Source organism: Mastomys coucha, unplaced genomic scaffold (genome assembly GCF_008632895.1).
Source record: "Mastomys coucha isolate ucsf_1 unplaced genomic scaffold, UCSF_Mcou_1 pScaffold22, whole genome shotgun sequence".
NCBI classification, from domain to species: Eukaryota; Metazoa; Chordata; class Mammalia; order Rodentia; family Muridae; genus Mastomys; species Mastomys coucha.
Genome location: NW_022196905.1, coordinates 206,732,663 through 206,751,807, shown reverse-complemented (window position 1 = coordinate 206,751,807; position 19,145 = coordinate 206,732,663). Strand labels below are relative to the sequence as shown.

Genomic DNA, 19,145 nt, shown 5'->3' with positions numbered 1-19,145 from the left:
CTATAAGCCAGTTCTAATACTAAAAGCTTCTTTTGATGGCAAGAGATAGCCAGTTGGGCTCTGTCTCCCTTATTGTTTGATGATTTCATTTAGATTACCTTCACATATATATATATATTTTTTTAAGAGCCTGCTTCTAACTTAGGTTTCCATAGTACCCCTCCAATGATCCTTAATTTATCTGTCTCACCCCATATTCTCTTCCTCCTCTCCCTCACTTCTTCACCTCTCCAATTGGTCTTCCAATTCCAGTCCTTAACCCACACATCCATAACTATCTACTTATTCTCTTTCCCTTTCCTAGGGAGATCTATCTATATGCCATCTCTACTCCCACCTCCATACTCCTTTGCTCTGTACCTACTTTCTGTGGATCTATGGTTTGTAGCTTAGTTATCATGGACTTAACATCTAATATATACGTGAATACACGCCACTATTTATATCCCAGATCTTCTCCTCCTCTTCCTTCTCTTTCTTATCCTCTTCCTCCTCTTTATTAGTTCTATCCATGTACCTACAGATTTCACGGTGTCAGTTTCTTTAAACAGCCGAATAATACTCCATTGCATAAATGTACACATTTTCTTTATCCGTTCTTCTGTTGTGGAACATTTAGGTTGTTTTCAGTTTCTGTCTATTGTGAGTAGAGCAGTGATGAACATGGTTGAGCAAGTGTAGTTGAAGTAATGTGAAGCATCCTTGAGGATATGCTCATGAGTGATTTGAGTGGTATCGTTGGATCTTGAGGTAGATCGATTTCCATCTTCCTGAAGAACCACCGTGTTCATTTTTAACTGTAAATGTGTGTACTCCCACCAGCAATAGGAAACTATTTCTCTTAATCCACATCCTTGCCAGCATGTCACTTGTTTTGTAAATCTTAGACATTGAACAATTGAAACATGAAATCTTAGATTAGTTTTAATTTGCCTTTCCTTGTTGGATAGGCATTGAATATTTGTAAAGTTATTCTCGGTCATTTGATTTTCTTCTTTTGAGAATTCCCTGTTCAGATATATACTCCATTTTTAAATTGGATTATTTGTATTCTTGGAGCCTAGTGTTTTTATAATTCTTCATATATCTTTATATATTTTGGATATTAGCCCTCTGTTGATTGTGTTGTTAGTAAAAAATCTTTGCTAACTCTGAAGACTGCTAGTTTGTATGAAAAATTATGTCATTTGCCGTATAGAATCCTTTACAGTTTCATGAGGTCCCAGTTATATTACCTGTTGACCTTAGTGCCTGTGCTAATGTTGTTCTGTTCAGAAAATCTTTCCTTGTTTCAATAGATGTTCCACTATTTTCTCTTCGGTCAGATACAGGATATCTGATAAAATTGTTGTTGTGGTCTTTGATCCATTTAGAGTTGTTTTGTGTGAGCTGATAAGTATGAACATACTGGATTTCTTCGAAATTCAGTCAGCCCATTTGGCTATCACCATTTAAGGGAAGATGCTTTTTCCCAGTGTGTATTTCTGTCTACTTAATCAAAACTCTGGTGTCTGTACATATGCGGATTTATGTTTAGATCTTTAATTCTGTTTGGTTGAGGCCCGTGTTTGTTTCTAGCCAATATCATACTGGTTTTATTACTACAGCTCTCAGTTTGAGGTTGGCAATGGTCATACCGCCAGCAGTTCTTTTATTATTTAGGATTGTTTCATCTAACCAGAGTTTTTTTTATTTTCATATAAAGGTGAAAATTTGCCTTCCAGGATCTGTAAAGAACTATGCAGGAATTTTGATGGGGACTGAATTGAATGTGTAGGTTGTTTTTGGTAGGGTGTGCCATTTTGACTATATTAATCCTACTGATCTATGAGCATGGACAATCTTTCCATCTTCTAATGTTTTCCTCAATTTCTTTCTTCAGAGACTTGAAAGTTTTATCATACAAGTGTTTCACTTGCTTGGTTAGAATTACCGCAAGGTGTTTTATCTTATTTGAGGCTATTTTGAAAGGTGATATTCCCCTGATTTCTTTTCCAATATGTTTGTCATTTATATACAAGGGGCTACTAATTTTTGTGAGTTCATTTTGTATTGCGCTATAGTTTGCCAATTGTAGAAGTTTCCTTGTGGAATTTTTAGTGTTTTGTGTGTGTGTGTGTGTGTGTATGTGTATGCACACATAATCTGCAAATAAAGATAATTTGACCCCTTGATTTCTAATTTGTATCCCCTTGAGTTCCTTCAGTTTTCTTATTGCTCTAAAACTTAAGTACTGTACTGAATAGGTAAGGAGAAAGTGGAAAACCTTGTGTTAGTTGAATTGCTTTGAACTTCTCTCCATTTAAGTTGTTTTTGTCTCTGTAGCTCCTGTAACATCCTTTATTATCCTTTGTGTCCCTAATCTCCCCAGGATTTTACCATGAAGGTGTGTTGAATTATGTTAAAGGCCTTTTCTGCATCTAATGAGATGATCTGATCATGGGGGTTTTGCCTTTGCTTGTTTATATGGTGGCTTACATTTATTGATTTACATATATATGTTGAACCATTCCTGCATCTCTGGGATATAGCCTACTCAATCATGGTGAATAATTTTTTAGTATGTGTTCTTAGATTCTATATTTTGCTGATAATTTATATATCTATGTTAGGTCTTTGTGTGGTTTGGGTATCAGTATAACTGTGGACTCATAAAACAAATTGGGAAATGTTTCTTCTGTTGTAACTTGAAGAGTGTTGCCATTAATTCTTTGTTGAGTGTCTGATAGAATTCTGTACTACAACCATGTAGCCCTGAGGGTTTGTTCCTGCGTTGTTGTTTGTTTGTTTGTTTTGTCTTGTTTTGGGTTTAGTTGGGAGACATTTAATTACTGCTTCTATTTCACTAGGGGTTACAGGTCTGTTTAAATTGCTTATCTGATCCCTAATTTAACTTGGTAATTGATATATGTCAAGAAAATTATCAATTTCTTCTATATTTTCCAAATTGATTGAGTACAGGTTTTTAAAATTTGTCCTTCTGATTCTCTGGATTTTGTCTGATTCTTTCTTTCTTTCTTTCTTTTTTTTTTGTTTTTTGTTTTTTTTGTTTTTTGTTTTTTTTGTTTTTTGTTTTTGGAGACAGGGTTTCTCTGTATAGCCCTGGCTGTCCTAGAACTCTGTAGACCAGGCTGGCCTCAAACTCAGAAATCTACCTGCCTCTGCCTCCCAAGTGCTGGGATTAAAGGCATGCGCCACCACTGCCAGGCTTCCCCCTTTCATTTCTAAGTTTGTTAATTAGGATATTTTCTCAATACCTTTTAGTTAACTTGGATAAGGGTTTGTCAGACTTACTGACTTTCTCAAAGAACCAGCTCTTTGCTTCATTGGGTTTATTTTTGTGTTGTTTCTCTCTTTTTGATTTCAGCCCTGTGTTTATTGTTGCTGTCTTCTGCTTTGGGGATGTGATTTCTTCTTTTAGCCTTCAAGTATGCTGTTAAATGACTAGTATGAGATTTCTGCACTATTTCTTGTGTGCACTTAGTGCTTTGAACTTTTCTCTTCAAACTGCCTTTATTATTAGAGTATGCTGTATATTCATTTCCATTCGGTTCTAGAAAATTTATTTTGTTCTTAATTTCTGTCTTGACATGTGTTCAGTTTCCATGAGTCTGTAAGTTTTCTGTTGCTTCTGCTGTTATTGATATCCAGCTTTAATCTGCTGTGGTGAGATAGGATTCAGAATATTATTTCAGTTGTCTTGTGTATGTTAAGCCTTGCTTTGGGTCTAAGTATTTGATCAACTTGAGAGAGAGTTCCACACAATACCGAGAAGTTATTTTATTTTTTTGTATTTGGGGGGGAATGTTCTGTAAATTTCTGTTAAGTCCATTTGGCATTTAGCTTCAGCATTTGTCTTGAGTTTTTGTGGAGCTGTCCTTTCTTTTGGTAAGGGTGAGGGATTGAAGTCTCCCACCCTCAGTATGTGTGGTTCAGTATGTGCTTTAAGCAGTAGTAGTGTTTCTTTTATAAACTTGTGTGTCCTTATGCTTGGGCATAGATATTAAGAATTGCAATGTCCTCTTGGTGAGTATTTCTTTGATGAGCGTGTAGTCTCCTTCCCTATCTCTTTTGATTCATTCGGTTTGAAGCCTGTTTGTCAGATATTAAAATGACTACACCAGCTTGCTTCCTAGGTCAATTTCCTTGGAATATCTTTTTCTATTTTTCTTTTTTTAAAAATTTTTTTATTAGATATTTTCTTTATTTACATTTCAAATGATATCTCCTTTCCCGGTTTCCCCTCTGGAAAAAAAAAAAAAAACAGTTTACTCCTGCCTCCCCCTGCTTACCAACCCACCTTCTGGCTTCCTGGCCCTGGCATTCCCCTACACTGGGGCATAGAACCTTCACAGGACCAAGGGCCTCTCCTCCCGTTGGTGACCAAGTAGGCCATCCTCTGCTACGTATGCAGCTGGAGCCATGAATCCCACCATGTGTACTCTTTGGTTGGCGGTTTAGTCCCTGGGAGCTCTAAGGGTACTAGTAAGTTCATATTGTTGTTCCTCCTAATGGGCTATAAACCCTTCAGTTCCTTGGGCCCTTTCTCTAGCTCTTTCAATGGGGATCCTGTGCTCAGTCCAATGGATGGTTATGAGCCTCTACTTCTGTATTAGTCGGGCACTGTTAGAGCCTCTCAGGAGATAGCTATATCAGGCTCCTGTCAGCCAGCACTTGCTGACATCCACAATAATATCTTTTTCTATCCTTTCATCCCGGGGTGATGTCTATCCTTGATGTTAAGGTGTGCTTTTTGGATTCAGTAGAAGGGTGGATCCTGTTTTCACATCCATGCAGCTAGTCTGTATGTTTTATTTGGGAAATGTAATTTTGATGTTTAGAGGTATCAATGAACAGTGTTTGTTAATTGTTGTTATTTTGTTGGTGGTGTTGAGGAAGTAGTGTGTGTGTGTGTGTGTTTATGTTTATATATGCACATGCATGCATGTTTTCCCTCTTTTGATTTATTGGTCTGTGACAATGGAATCCTTGTGTTTTCTTCATTGTGGTTAACCTCTTTAGATGGGAGTTTTCCTTCCAATACCTTCTGGAGAGCTGTATATGTAAATAGACATTCCTTAAATTTGGGTTTATCATAGAAAGTCTGTTTTCCCCATCTTTTCTTACTGAAAATTTTGCTGATTGAATATAATAGTCCAGACTGACAGCTGAGGTCTCTGAGATTCTGAAGAACATCTGTCCAGGCCCTTCTGGATTTGAAAATCTCTGTCGGGTTGCCAAGTGTTATTCACATGGGCCTCCCATCATATGTTACTTGGGCTCTTCCCTTTCAGCATTTAATCCTCTTTCTTAGTTCTGTACATTTACTGTTTTGATTGTTATATACCCGGGGACTTTGTTTTCTAGTCCAGTCTAATTGGTATTCTCTATGCTTCTTGTACCTTTGGGCAACTTCTCCTTTTCATTAGGAAAATTCTCTTTTGTGATTATTTTTTTGTTATTGTTAAAAATATTCTCTATGCCTTTGACCTGTGTTTCTTTTCCTGTTATTCTTACATTTGATCTTTTCATAGTATTCCTGATAGTCATGGTGGTTCTTATGAACAGTGATAGACTATTAGAAAACAGGAGACTCTGTGACACTAAATAACTTTGTTTATTCAAAGCTATGGTAAGTCCTTGTTTCAGTCTTTGTGTTTTTTCTCTTACAGAGATGATGAAGAGAAAAAAAAACCTCCCTCAGAAGGTACTGATGAGAAGGCTAATGGAACACACCCAAAGACTATCAGTCGTATTGGGAGTACAACCAACCCATTTTTGGACATTCCTCATGACCCAAATGCGGCTGTCTACAAAAGTGGATTTTTGGCTCGTAAAATCCATGCAGATATGGATGGAAAGAAGAGTAAGCATTGCCATTTTCTGTTTCATTTATTTCACCTTTAGGCTCAAATTTTGAAGTGAGTTCATCTGAAATAAAGCTAATAATAAAGAAAAATTTGTGTTGATATAAAGAAGTATTCTTGAAATTAGAGAATGCATCCAGTCTTAAATCAGAGACTCACTTTTTCGTATCTGGTCGTTTCAAAGTCATTTCAGAACTCTAGAAATGGGAAACAACTTACAGATCATTCATTTTTCAGCTCTTATTTATTTGTGTATCCATGGAGTTAACAAATAATATTAATTAACACTATGTAGCATCGAAAGGATGGGCACAGAACTTGTCTTCATGGATTTACATTTTGATTGAATTTGTAATGCATAGATTAATCAGTGGCATAAGGTCCTAGAGACAATGAGGAAAGAAATGCGAATCCAAAGACTCTGTGGAATGGTGGGCCTTTGGTAAAGTGAAGCTGAAATGCTGGGCAGTGTGGTGTAGTTTATATTGGGAAGCTGAAGGAGTCACGCTTGATGGCCTCCAATTTCTCAGTGTATCATAAAGTGTTATTTTCACGTAGATAAGTGCTATTTGAAATTTGGAAGGAAGGAAATTTGTTCATATAGTTAGAATATTTGGAGGGAGCGAATAAACAGTTTATATATCTGAATAGGCTAAGATTTATGCATGCTCAAAATTAGTAGACCTCTGGGATACCCCTGCCTTTCTACAGACACAAATGTGGAGTGAGGGAGTGGCAGTTTTATGTCTGTGACTGGGCACTTTACTTATGGTATTACCATGATCATTTACATTGTGGTCAGGAAACTCTCTGTGGTATAGTGGCTTTGATACTGGCTTACATTGCTCAATGGATTTCTTGATGTCTCAATGATCTAGGAGTACCTTCCCCGCATTTCCTGTGAACTTCACATACTAGCCTGACAGACTTAATTTTTCTTTTGACAATATTATGTTTGGTCCCTTTAGGACAACTGACACCAATTAAAATTAGCTTATGAAAAAGAACCTACTGAGGAAGAAAGATTCCTATCAGTACAGGGGTTCCAATCTCCTTCAGCTCCTTCAGTCCTTCCCCTAACTCTTCCACTGGGATCCCCAGGCTCATTCTGAAGGCTGGCTGTGAGTAATCTGCATCTTTAATGGTCAGGTGCTGGTAGAATGCAGCTAGGTACATGACTCTTAAACAGATGCATATAAATGAATATTGACAGTAAAGAGCTTTCTAGTGCTTTAGTATATAGTCTAGAACAGGACTCTGTTTACCTGAGGAGAAGAAATGCTGTCACTCACAGCATTGACTCGGTTGCAGTATTAAGTAGAAAGATTTCAAAGAGTATGTATGATACAGGTCTCAGAAAAGGAGTTGTTGGCAGTCATCTAGAGACAGCCCGTGTCTTCATTTTAGCAGGCACACCCATCGTTTTCCATTCACCAAATGTGAATAGCATATTAGTTATGCAGACCTGGTTTAAATTGCATTTTCAGGCACAGACACACTCCTTTCTCTAAACTTGCCATATTTATCTTCAGGTATAGATGTAACCATTTTCTCCAGCCAGATATTTATATAGCTTCAGCTCATGAGCTAAATATAAAATAGAGATATAACCAGTCTGATATAACCAGTGATAGAGGTAATGGAGGTTTAAAAGCAGAGAAAAACAAATGAAGTTTACTTTAAAATGCCTGTTCATAAAACTATTTTAAAAGCTGAAGTATTAGCACATACTAGAATCCCAGCATTTGGGTAACAGAGGCAAGAGGACCAGGAGCTTAAAGGCCTTCCCAGCTGCATAGTAAGTTCATGGCCAGACACACCAGACTAAATAATGAGTTATGTTACATTTATGAGTGTGTATGTATGCCAGCATCACATACCTCTTTTAAGACAACATTGTTATGACTTTAATAAGGAAAGAGTTAAGCTGAAGGACTACTGAGAGACTATTTTCCTCAAAACATTAACTTGCCTTGAAAAGACCACCTGGTCATTCAAAATCTGATATATTTTACTTTTTTAATTGTTTTATGGGCTCAAGCTTTTCAGATTATATACATAATTTTTTCACATGAGCATATTTTAAACCTTGCAATAAATGAAACTTTATTTCATTTGGCCTTCTAAAACTATGTTCAGAAATTATGTGTCCAGGAGACAGCTAATGATTCTGGCCACATGCTTGTATCCCATGGAAGGTTCATGTTTACCAGAACCGTTAAATCTGTCATTAAGGGAAAGCTTTGAAAAGTCAACTTGGAAAACAAGATGTGTGTTTGATATTTTATCAGACAGAATGGAAAAGATGATGCAAACTTGTTTTATCAATGTGTTGTTACTTGTGGAAACCAAGAAAGTGAATACATATTCGAAATATTTCACATAGTTGAAGTCAGTCATAATTTAACAGTAATAATTGCTGAATGTCTAAACTTTCTCCCCAGAACTTCATGTATGAACTCCTTTAACTTTGACATATGAAGCAAATGTTCTCATCCACTTACAGATAAATGAAATCTTAGGGCAGGCTTTATCCAATACAAAGTGATAGCATATCAGGCAAAAAGATCTGATTCTAGCTAACTGTAGTTTGTCATTAAAAGCAATTTGTATGAGAAAATGTGCCGGGACAACAGTGGAGTCCTGTACTTGTTTTGGTGGGGACATCCTGCCACTTAGGTGGTGTGTGTTTAAGTGACCCTGGGTTGAAGAAGGAGCAGTGGACTCTTCACATGCCTAACACAATACGTTTTAAATATTGAATGGCATTAATTTAGTCCATCAGTTTCTGTTGACAGTGGCTTCTACAGATAATCAAAACCTTACTCTAGGACTCTTCACAACAATAGCTACTTTTATGTCTCCTCACAACAATAGCTACTTTTATGTTGCCAGAGTAATTCGTGACCATAATGCCGTCAGTTGATAATAATATACAAGAAAAACAGACTCATATTTGTATCTTTTTTGTAAAATTGTAGACAAATTAAGTGCTTAAATATTTTTATTTTAAAACCCATGTAAGTTAAGTACTCCTCTAGAACCTAATGCTATTATAGGTTATATATTATAGTTAATATAATATGTAAAGGTATGTTAGACACAACCTGTATCCTTTGAAACACTTACATATGGTTTTACTGCTTAGAGAATAATCACAATTTGTAATTAGTGAGTCAAAACTTATAACCAATACACCTTAACTGAAGCACATCATAAAATATTAAAAGATGAGAGGAGGGAGTGTGATCGGGATAGGCTGACATTTTCCTAGGTAATTAGGCATAAACAGCCCGATAGAGTGGAAAAGAGAAAACGAATAAAGAGGTCTCCAGCACTTATGAAAGGCTATGTGCTGTAAGAAGAAATTTATACAGTAAAAGACAGCAAAATGCCTCTGTAAATGGTGCTAGTGTGTGTGTGTGTGTGTGTGTGTGTGTGTGTACACATATACACACATGTATATATGTGTGTGTCCTATGTTATGTGTGTCAGTGTGTACGTGTCTGTGTGTGCACAATGCATCTCTACCTCAGTTCTAACATAAAAATCAATTTCTTGTAAGTAAAGGAAAGAGTTCAGGATACATAGCTTTAAGGTCTTCAGGAGAAAGAATGCAACAGCACTTTATAACCCTTGGATAGACAATGTCTTAAGATGGAAAATCACAAATAGTAGGAAAAAAAACCACTGGGGTGTGTGTGTGTGTGTGTGTGTGTGTGTAAATTTCTCCATTCTTGGGACTGAAACCAGGTATCTTGCCTGCTAAGCACTTAATATTCTACAGAAGTGCAAACAAAAAATTCTTTATTTTATAATTTTCTTATCAAATTTTAAAAATTAAAGCATAGATTAAAAGAAGATACATGTATCCTTATCAGTGATTCAGGCCTATAACATACATTTTAACAAATCTTACATTAATTAGGAAAAAAGATAATCCTGTGTTTTTCAAAGGGCTAAAGTTATAGTAAACCAATTTCACAAGGAAAAAACTCAGATTATTTATGTAAGGGATTTTATTTATTCTGTATTACAATTTAAAACAGTCATGACAGGGAATCTAATGGAGCTTGAAGTAGCTTTCATATTGCAGTTACAGGAAACAGAGAGCAATGAAAGCCATTCGTAGTGTTTGGCTTTTCTCCACTCTGCACAGTCCAGGGTCTCCTGAAGGGGCTAGCCCTCTCTCCAGTCAAGGAGAGTCTTCTCAAAGGAATTAACCCAACAAAGACAATGTTTCACAGGCAGGCGAAGAGGGGTACAGACCCTGTCAGAATGGCAACAGTATCACACACGGTAAAATCTAGGTATTGTTCAGATTCCACTAGTATAGTCTCCAATAAAAGGAGTCATGAAATCAAAGTATGGAGTTAAGGAAGCAGAAAAAGATCTTCTAAAGAGGAAGATGAAAAATACTGCCTACACAGAAAATAAAAGTGTCTTCAGTTGTATATAAATCGAAGAATGAATAGGAAAGGTAATAAGCGTGTGAAGTAAAAGTCATGCTAATTAGATTGATTGTGGTAATCCACAGTGTATATAAATATTAAATGTCGAATTGTACTCTCGAAGTACAGTCTTCATTTGTTACTAACCCATTAGTAAAGGCATTGCTGTGGAGAGATTTCAGTTGGTAGAGGCTAGCCAATCACTTGTTTCTGCTCTCAACACCACGCAATCCACATGTTGTGGTGCATTGGGATAAGAAGTTCAAGGATGTCCTTAGTAACATAGTGAGCTCAAGGCCAGCCTTGGCTATATGAGAATGTTTAAAAAAAAAAAAAAAACAAGCTTGAGATTCAAGGCTGGGAACAGTTAAAACAAGATCCCCCTTTTTAGTTCTAGTTGGCATGGAGGTTAGCATGTACATCATGTTGGTCCGATACTAAGATCTACCTCCCTCTAAGTTCGGGAGTTAAAGGTATATGCCACCATGCATGCCCAGCTAAGGAAAAATACATTTCACAAAAAACAGTTGTCAGGATGTTCCTGTAAACTATGGAGGACACTAGAAGTGCAGATTAAAATACGCAAGGTGAAGTGTGCCTGTTGACTAAGTCCTCATCTGTCACCACCAATAGCCAGCAGATTCTTTGGGGGAAAGAGACTAGAGGACCAAATCATAGAAATTCATCAGTTCAGTGTTTTTCAAGATTTTAATGATTGGATTTTTGTTGTTGTTTCTGAACTGATAGTACTAACCTGGGATGTCTTATTTGAAATGTTCTAACACGGCCACTTCTTTAAGGCAGCGAGAACTCAGGATGGGTTATAATTTCAGTCTTCGTCCTTGGGCGTGCAGGTGACTGGCTAACACGTACAGACAGCTCTGAACCTCCACTCACTCTAGAGGGATTCCTACAATTAATTGTCTGTCATCAGAAGTTCTGAAAATTCAATCCTACGTGTCAAATGTGAGAGTCAATGTTATCCTGAGTCACACACATACTGAAAACAAGGTTATAATGGCAATGCAGGCAGAATTCTTTGCTATTGTATAACATTGGGAACAGCGACACTATAATTAAGAGATAATAAAAGTGAATTCTTTTCTCCATAAGACGGTTGTCTCTTGTAATAGAAACTCATTTAAGAAAAGACCAAAAAAAAAAAAAAATCAATTATTTTAAAATAAGGCCGAGGTCTCTCCTCCCCTTTCCACTAGTTTCTGTGGAAACTAGGTAGGTAAGAAGTGTCAGCCATCCACACGAGGGCCAAGAGCTGTCCAGTGAAAGAAGCCATTTACGCATGGTCCTTTGTCCCATGACCGCTGGCTTTGGTGGAATGTTCTTTATTTACAATAAGAATGCCCTCTCATAGTCCTATATTCAAACCAAAAAAGTATGTTTTAGGTTAATCTCCATTTGATGGCTGCGTCTTTAATTCAAATCTACCCTGTTAGGCAGTGAAGTTAGTGAGAAGATGCCGCCCACCATTCTCCTCAGAAGCAGTGCTTCTGACAGGGAACAGTGGAACATAAACTGCCAATCTTTCAGCACCAAAAAAGTCTGGGTACAGAGTCTCTGACGTATTTCTTGCTGGAAGAGAAACTCAGTTTTTTTGCTGCGTCTAATTTTTAGAAGTTCTTCTATTTTTACTGTTTACCCTTTAGGTTTAGTTAACATTTAAGAGAAGGAGAAAATAAGTTCTGTATCTCTGCTATGGTAATTTAATGCAAGTATTGAATTCTTCAGTAATTAAAATTAAAATTAAGAACATTGTGTGGGGAACGCACCGAGTTCATAGGCTTGGTTTGCATGAAACCCAGGACCCATTCCCTAACACCACAAATAACTACATTAACAACATCAGAGTAGTTCAGGTTTCCTCAGAGCATACATTTCTGGATTCCTACTCTCTGCCTGAAATTGTGGACAGTAATGAACACTGTAAACTAATGACATTTCCCTGTCCAGTAAGCAGTGCTTGTGTTCCGTTAGAACTTTTGCATTTTGAAGTGCTGAAGTGAATCAGCATGGATTTCTTTTTTCTTCCTTATAACTTAATGGGTAGAAGAACATAGATCCCAGCAAATAATATAAGATCCTTTTTTCCTTTCCTTCTGTTCCTCTTAGAGGAGGCACTTTGCACCTTCTCCTTTGTATATTCAGGATGGCAACATCATTCCTCTTGTGCTCTGAGGCTTACTTGAACACAAACTTAAGCTATAAACTGTGAAAATGGATTGGAGATGTTACTATGGATCTAACTTTGTAAACAGTATGGCTCTGCTGGACAAGTGAATGATGGTAAAGGACCTTGGGCTGGCTCCATCTTGATGACCTGCATTATACCACTCAGAGCAGCATGCAGTTGAAAACTTATGAATTACTAACTTCTAGAATTTTCTGCTAAATGTTTTCTGCTGGGTAACTGAGAATACCGAAGCCAAGCTACAGATATATAAGGGGTTGAACAAGTTCCCTAAAAATTAATCATGGTAGTACTAAATTTTATGTGCAAAATTTAGGACTCAACACAGCACCAAATTAAGAATTTGACCTTCGAAATGAGATAGGCCATTGATATATTTTTAACATTTTCTGAGCACCAGTTTTGTGCCAATAATACTTTACCCTTAGAAGGGAAAGTAGGAAGAGTCAAATAGATCTGAGTAGGTTTCATTGAACTGAGCAAAGCACTAACTTCCAAACGGAGGGCGATGAAATCTTTTGTAATAGAGATTATGGGTACGAATATTCCAGCAGAGAATGGATACAGCACAGAACCCTTAAACTGGAAATAATGAGTGAGGCTTTTTGTACTTACCGCTGTTTTTTAGCTCATACAAGGAAGGAACCAAGCTGTTATTTTGGCCACAGAATATCATGGTCTTGGTAAAAGGGTTCTGGCCAATAATGATGCATTAAGTAAAATATGGCATAGCCGTACTATATTATCCTTTGGAAATGTGTATTGCGTTGAGTAACATAATATATCAGTATACTATTTAAAAGCAAGAAGTTTATTATTAGTGTAAACATAATCATAAAAATTTTAGAAGGTTATATTTTATATTTGTGATTGTTACTATGTATGGGAGGGTGGGGTGTATGTGTTTCACATTTTTATTTTTGCCACTGATTTTAGACAAAATATGTATATATCCTGGAACATTTATTAGTTAAGTATACATTAATACAAGACAATATTTTAAAGTCATAGCCAAATGTAATTAATTAAATATGTAAAAATATTTAGAGAAATGACAGATACAGGAAAGTATGGTACTTATTACCACATGACTATCAAAAGTGGTAATGGTTAAAGTATGATATACATATTTTCTCTCTGATTTAAGACTATTGCAGTCATCCCTCCTTACAGGCAGAGCTCTGGTTCTAAAACTGCTGTGTACTGATGGGATATTTGCAAATAACCTGTGAGCATCCCACATGGACTTAACTTATCACTACATTCCTGGTAATACCTGATACAAGCATGGAATATATATGGAAATTGATGTTGTACTGTATTGTTTAGGAATTTAAAAAAATAAAAAATTCTACATGTTCAGTTCAAATGCAACCCTAACTAGATGCCCCCTTAATTACAAGTGTATAAAGGAGTTTTCAGGAAAAGAATATTCAAAAAGGGGAAACCAGAGTCTGAGGAGCTGAGAGATAGCAGGAGACTACGTCAGGGTTCATTCTTGGTAACTCAGCATGCTGCTTGGCACACAACAAATTCAGATTTTGCTTTTTGGAACTTTTGTGGGTAAGGGGAGATCATCGGTATCTGTGGTTGGTTGAAGCACAGGTAGGGAACCCAGCATACAGAGAGCTGGCTGTGCTCTTCACAGTAAACAGATGAAGAGTGTGAGATGATTGGTTGGTTGATGCATTTTACTTAATGCATCATTATTGGCCAGAACCCTTTTAGCAAGACCATGATATTCTGTGGCCAAAATAACAGCTTGGTTCCCTCCTTGTATGAGCTAAAAAACAGTGGTAAGTACAAAAAGCATCACTTAGTGGCTTGCAGACAGGATCAGCACTGGTCACCCTTTTCTGGGAAGGTGGGAAGCACTTGACAGTCCAGGAAGTCTGATAAATGCAAGCCATTTGGTCTGAGTTAGGAACAGCTAAGCATGAAGCATGGGATGGCCTCGCTTGACCATGTGTTTGAGTTACGTTTCAGAAGTTGCTGAGGTCTCTTGTAGAGCTCTTGAGTTTGAGAGAACCAGAACCAGCCCTGCTGTGTCACTTTCTTTAAAGAACAAGTCTTGTCTGGGGGCTGTTCATCCTTGCCATTGTGAACTATTTTTATTGACCCGAAGCAGCTTTTGCCTAGAGGCATTTTAAAGGTGCCAGTGAGCTCTGGGCTGTTTTACAATTGCAATGACTGACTTGCACTGCTATTTGTAGAGATGCCTGCTCAGCAGTGGTTGTGGTTGCATCATTTATAGGAGGTCACAGGGTGCTTCTGGATTTAAAAGGATTTGATTGTTACCAATAATCCTCCTCCTCTGATTATCTGTAACCTTCAAGTTTAGAGATAGACTATAAGGCATAAGCAACATTTTACTTAGCATGTAATCTCTTTGTGCTAGGGTATGCATAAGGCATGATGAAAACTCATTAGTAAGTGTGCTCTTAGCTTAATGTTCACTTTAGTGAAGTTACTGGGCTTCAGTAAGATTTTGCTACACTCCACTTTTTAAAGTCTACCAGAAAAAGATTTCCAGCATCTTCCTTCAACTATATCTACTTTGTAAGATACCTCCTTGCTAGAATTTTAAAGTCAGTTGTCCCTGATGAACGTTCCTTAACTAACCCTGAAATATCCTCATAATTTGTCAATCTGTATTAGTTCCTATAAGCCTGGTTATTTTCTGATATTTTATCCCATATCCAACAGCATCTTAATAAAACACTTTATATTTTTTCCATAAATGACCTTTCTCTATTTCTTTGTTTGCTTGTTTGCTTTTGTTTTTATTTTAGATGTTCTGAAACTGGGTCTTACACTGCAGTTTATGCTAACCTGAACTCTTGTTGCTCCATTCATGCTGGTTTCAAGCTCACCTTCCTGAGTACATGCTGAGATTATGGCCATAAACTACCATGCCCCACTGCTCTCTTCTCTTTTTGCATCCTACCTTCTAACATGCCTACCCAAATGGTAGCAGAAGTACTATACATAGTCTTCACCATAATACTAGTATCTGCTGGATCATATGTTGTATATCTGCCTATTTAGGACATTTTTAACTTTTCAATTGGTAATAGAAGGTGTATTTGCCCTGTAGATACCAACAAACCAGAGTACTTTTGGAGGGCCCATGCTAATTTGAGGAGAGTCCTGTGTTATATTTGTGATAAATGTATGCAAGTGTTAAGTAATCCAAGGAAAATGAATTCTAGGACAGAGATGTAATTCAGTGATAGAGCATTTGTCTCACATGCCCCAGGCCAGAGGTTGACTTCCACAACATGTGATAAAGGAAGAAAGAGTGAGGAGAGGATGAATGTTAATATTTGGAGAATGAAGGATATATGTACTGTGCTACAGAAGTGGATAGAAAACTCCTGGATGAAGCAGCACTTGACCTAACTGAAGTTGAAAGGTCAGGTCATAATGCTATCTTGCAAAGAAACATTCTTGCAGGAGATAGTATGAGGTTTGCTTTAACTAAATTCAAAACCACATGTTTCCATGAGTAGCGTATCAGTTTTCCTGAATGAACAAATGAAAGGATATGTCATTATTCTTATACTTTCCACCCTGTTTCTTTGTAACCCCTAGCTAATGTGCATATCTAGTTACCTTCTATACTCTTTTACAAAGCCAGCTATTTACATTCATCTTGGACTTGTAGCAGTGGCCACCCATGGAAGCAATTCCTAAGTGAAAGCATAAGGATATATGAGTTTGAGTTCGGTTTGAATGGTGCATATATGAGTTTGGTTTAAATGATGTCTATATGAGTTTGGTTTGAATGATGCATATATGAGTTCGGTCTGAATGATGTATATTTAAGTTCAGCTTGAATGGTGCATATATGAGTTCAGTTTGAATGGTGCATATATGAGCTTGGGTTGAATGTTCTTTTTCTTATTAATGCTTGTATACAAAGTTCAGATAGTCATATCTAGTCCATTGATACCTCAATGTCAGCAGGACTTAGGACTAAATGGGCAAAATGAATGTTCATAAATACATCACACTTCATGCCCTCTCCCAGGTAAACTAAAAGTGCTAAGTGTCCTCTTTCCAAAGTGGCCACACTCCCAAAAAAGAAATTATTCTCCCTCTCCCAGCAGATAGATATAACTACCAATAGTTCCTTAATTATGGATAGAGCCCAAGAGCTCCTCCCTCATCCATGCTAGCTGAATTGATCTTGTGCTAGCAACCAGAGCTAGTATCTCGAGCTCATAAGAGTTTGAGTGCAATATCCATCTCACAGATGACAGGATTTCACAGAAGTCCTCCCATTCTCCTATTCTTACATTCTTTCTGCCTCCACATTGAAGATGCCCCCTGAGAGTGGGCTGGAAAGGGTTTGAAGGGAAAGTACCTGGGGTATTGATAAAGGTATTTGGCTCAAGGCTGATCACTTGACATCATTGTTTTCAGCAATGACTAGTGATGTTTCTTTTCACTGACTGCAGATTGAAACTCCCTCTGCCCAAAGTTGAGAGCAACCCACGTCTATGAGTAGAAACAAAAAAAAATCAGAAGGAAGTTGGCTGACATAACCATTTCATAAAATAAAAAGAGTATGTTCTACATTAGGCCTATTGCACCCTAAGGCATGGGTTTGCAGTTTCCTGATCAGACTTCAAATCAAATCAGTAGGTTATCCTATAATAGTTATGCCCTATTAAGCCAGTAGGTATATCTTGCCTGGCACTTTGGTATTTTTGCATGTAGAATCTAGCTTCTCCTCTAGGAGCATGTGTTGAAGTTAAGCCCAGTGCTTCCTCCCAGCCCCATGCTCCCAGAAATAAAGCTCAGACTCAAAATGCATTTGCAAATACCTTGGCCATATAGCTAGGTTCTTCTCTGACTAGAATCATGACTTAAGGTAACCCATTTGTTTTAATGCGCATTCTTCCATATGGCTGGTTACCATGTGTCTGTCTTGTCACATCGTCCCAGTGAATCTCCTGCCTGACTCTATCCCAGAATTCTTTCTGCTTCCCAGATGTTCCACCTCTAATCTACCCTTCCCTATAGACCATAGGTTTTGGGTTGTTTTTTTTTTTTTAATTGACAGGTTATGCCTCCATATAACACACAAGATACTCTCTCTACGAGAGCTCACTAGCAGGAAATTTTCTGATCAGTTTGAGATTTATTTCTTTATGATCTGCAAATAAAGTATATACAAAAATAAGGGTAGAATGCTTGGAACAACTGAACATTGTAAATATGAAACTTGTAATATTATCATATTACAGGTTTATGACCAGAAATATTAAGTGAATAGTATTTATAGTAAGAGAACTGGTAGGCAGTAGGGTGCTAATACACCTCTAGTGCCTTACCGTAGTTCAGAAGGCTTTGTGAAGTTATCAGGGGCTTTGCGCTAGAATATTCTAGTTCTCTCCTTTCACGTTCTGCTCTCTGTCAATAATGTAAGCTTACTCCTATCATATAAAAGAAGGAAATCTTTTTCTAGGAAATCAGTGGGTATAGGCTAGGCTGCTCCAGTTTTTCCTTTTATAAAATACAAGTAACTGAGCAGGCAAGACTCTGCTTACCTTACAAAGAAAGAATAGAAGAATCAGATGGTTCTTTAATATATAAATTGCCTTAAGTTTCAAGGAAAATCAATTTAGAAATATAACATTACAATAGCAGTATTGTGTTTTTACAACCCTGTTATAAACCTGGGAATAAATAATACTATCATTTGCTTAATACTGTGCGACTCATCTCCCCCTGCGACTCATCTCCCCCTGGCAACTTCTGTTATGATCACCTTGGATCTAATTGCTTCAAACACTAATCTGAAAGATTCAGAATTGTTCTTTGTTGATAAAGATTTACTATTGTGATAGGTCTCGTGCTTGAAGATACTTGGTTAGGGATAAGTATGCATTGATTACCCTTAACTTCCCTTATTGATTCCTGACTCATCTGTGGCTTATCTAAATCTTTGCAAAACAGTTGCACAAAGCAGATCTTGTACACCTGAGCTGCCCTCTGCAAGATAGATACCTGGGGGATTTAAGACACCATCACTAGGGAAATAAAGTAACATTTAAAAATATCTTCTGCATTTTAAAATCTAATCTAGATGTGTCCTCGTTGTATTAGTATAGAACGTTTACGGACTGCATCTCTGGTTTCTGAGTTCAGAAAATACTGGGTTTGTTTTGGAATGCCTTCATTGAGATTGCAGTATATTTTAAATGTATTTCTCCATGAATCTAATGACATTGGAAAAATATTGCTCCCCTGTAGAGTTAGTGTTTTAGATCATACATGTAAGATATTTTAATTGTCTGTATACAGTATATGCACAGTAAACATTAACTGCTGTTCTTGTTACGGTGATCATATTTATTATACTATTTTTTGTTTTTTTATTTTTGTACTATACTTTTGATGTTTGCATTATTACTCTCTAAGAATGTTGGAGAGAGAAGACACAAGGATGTACCTCTCTTCTAAGATCTTAGCTGTGAACAGGGATGCATTTGAAGGCCCTAGATTTCAGAGAAGCTAGAGAAAGAAGCTAAATCCCCTTACGTCCTTTCCCCTCCAGCCTCACCCCCTCCTTTCCAGCTCCTCCCCTCCCCTCCAGCCTCACCCCCTCCT

The 19,145-nt window shown here is 37.2% G+C and overlaps 1 protein-coding gene across 7 annotated transcripts in view; it reads left to right on the top strand.

Annotated features, from left to right (window-relative positions):
- Psd3 (pleckstrin and Sec7 domain containing 3) overlaps positions 1-19,145 on the top strand; it is a 534,828-nt gene that overhangs the window by 467,379 nt on the left and 48,304 nt on the right. For all 7 annotated transcript variants that reach the window (XM_031339991.1, XM_031339986.1, XM_031339985.1 and 4 more), the window contains one exon: positions 5,673-5,866. In XM_031339991.1, the coding sequence (XP_031195851.1) occupies positions 5,673-5,866 (194 nt within the window). The remainder of the gene's footprint in view (positions 1-5,672; positions 5,867-19,145) is intronic.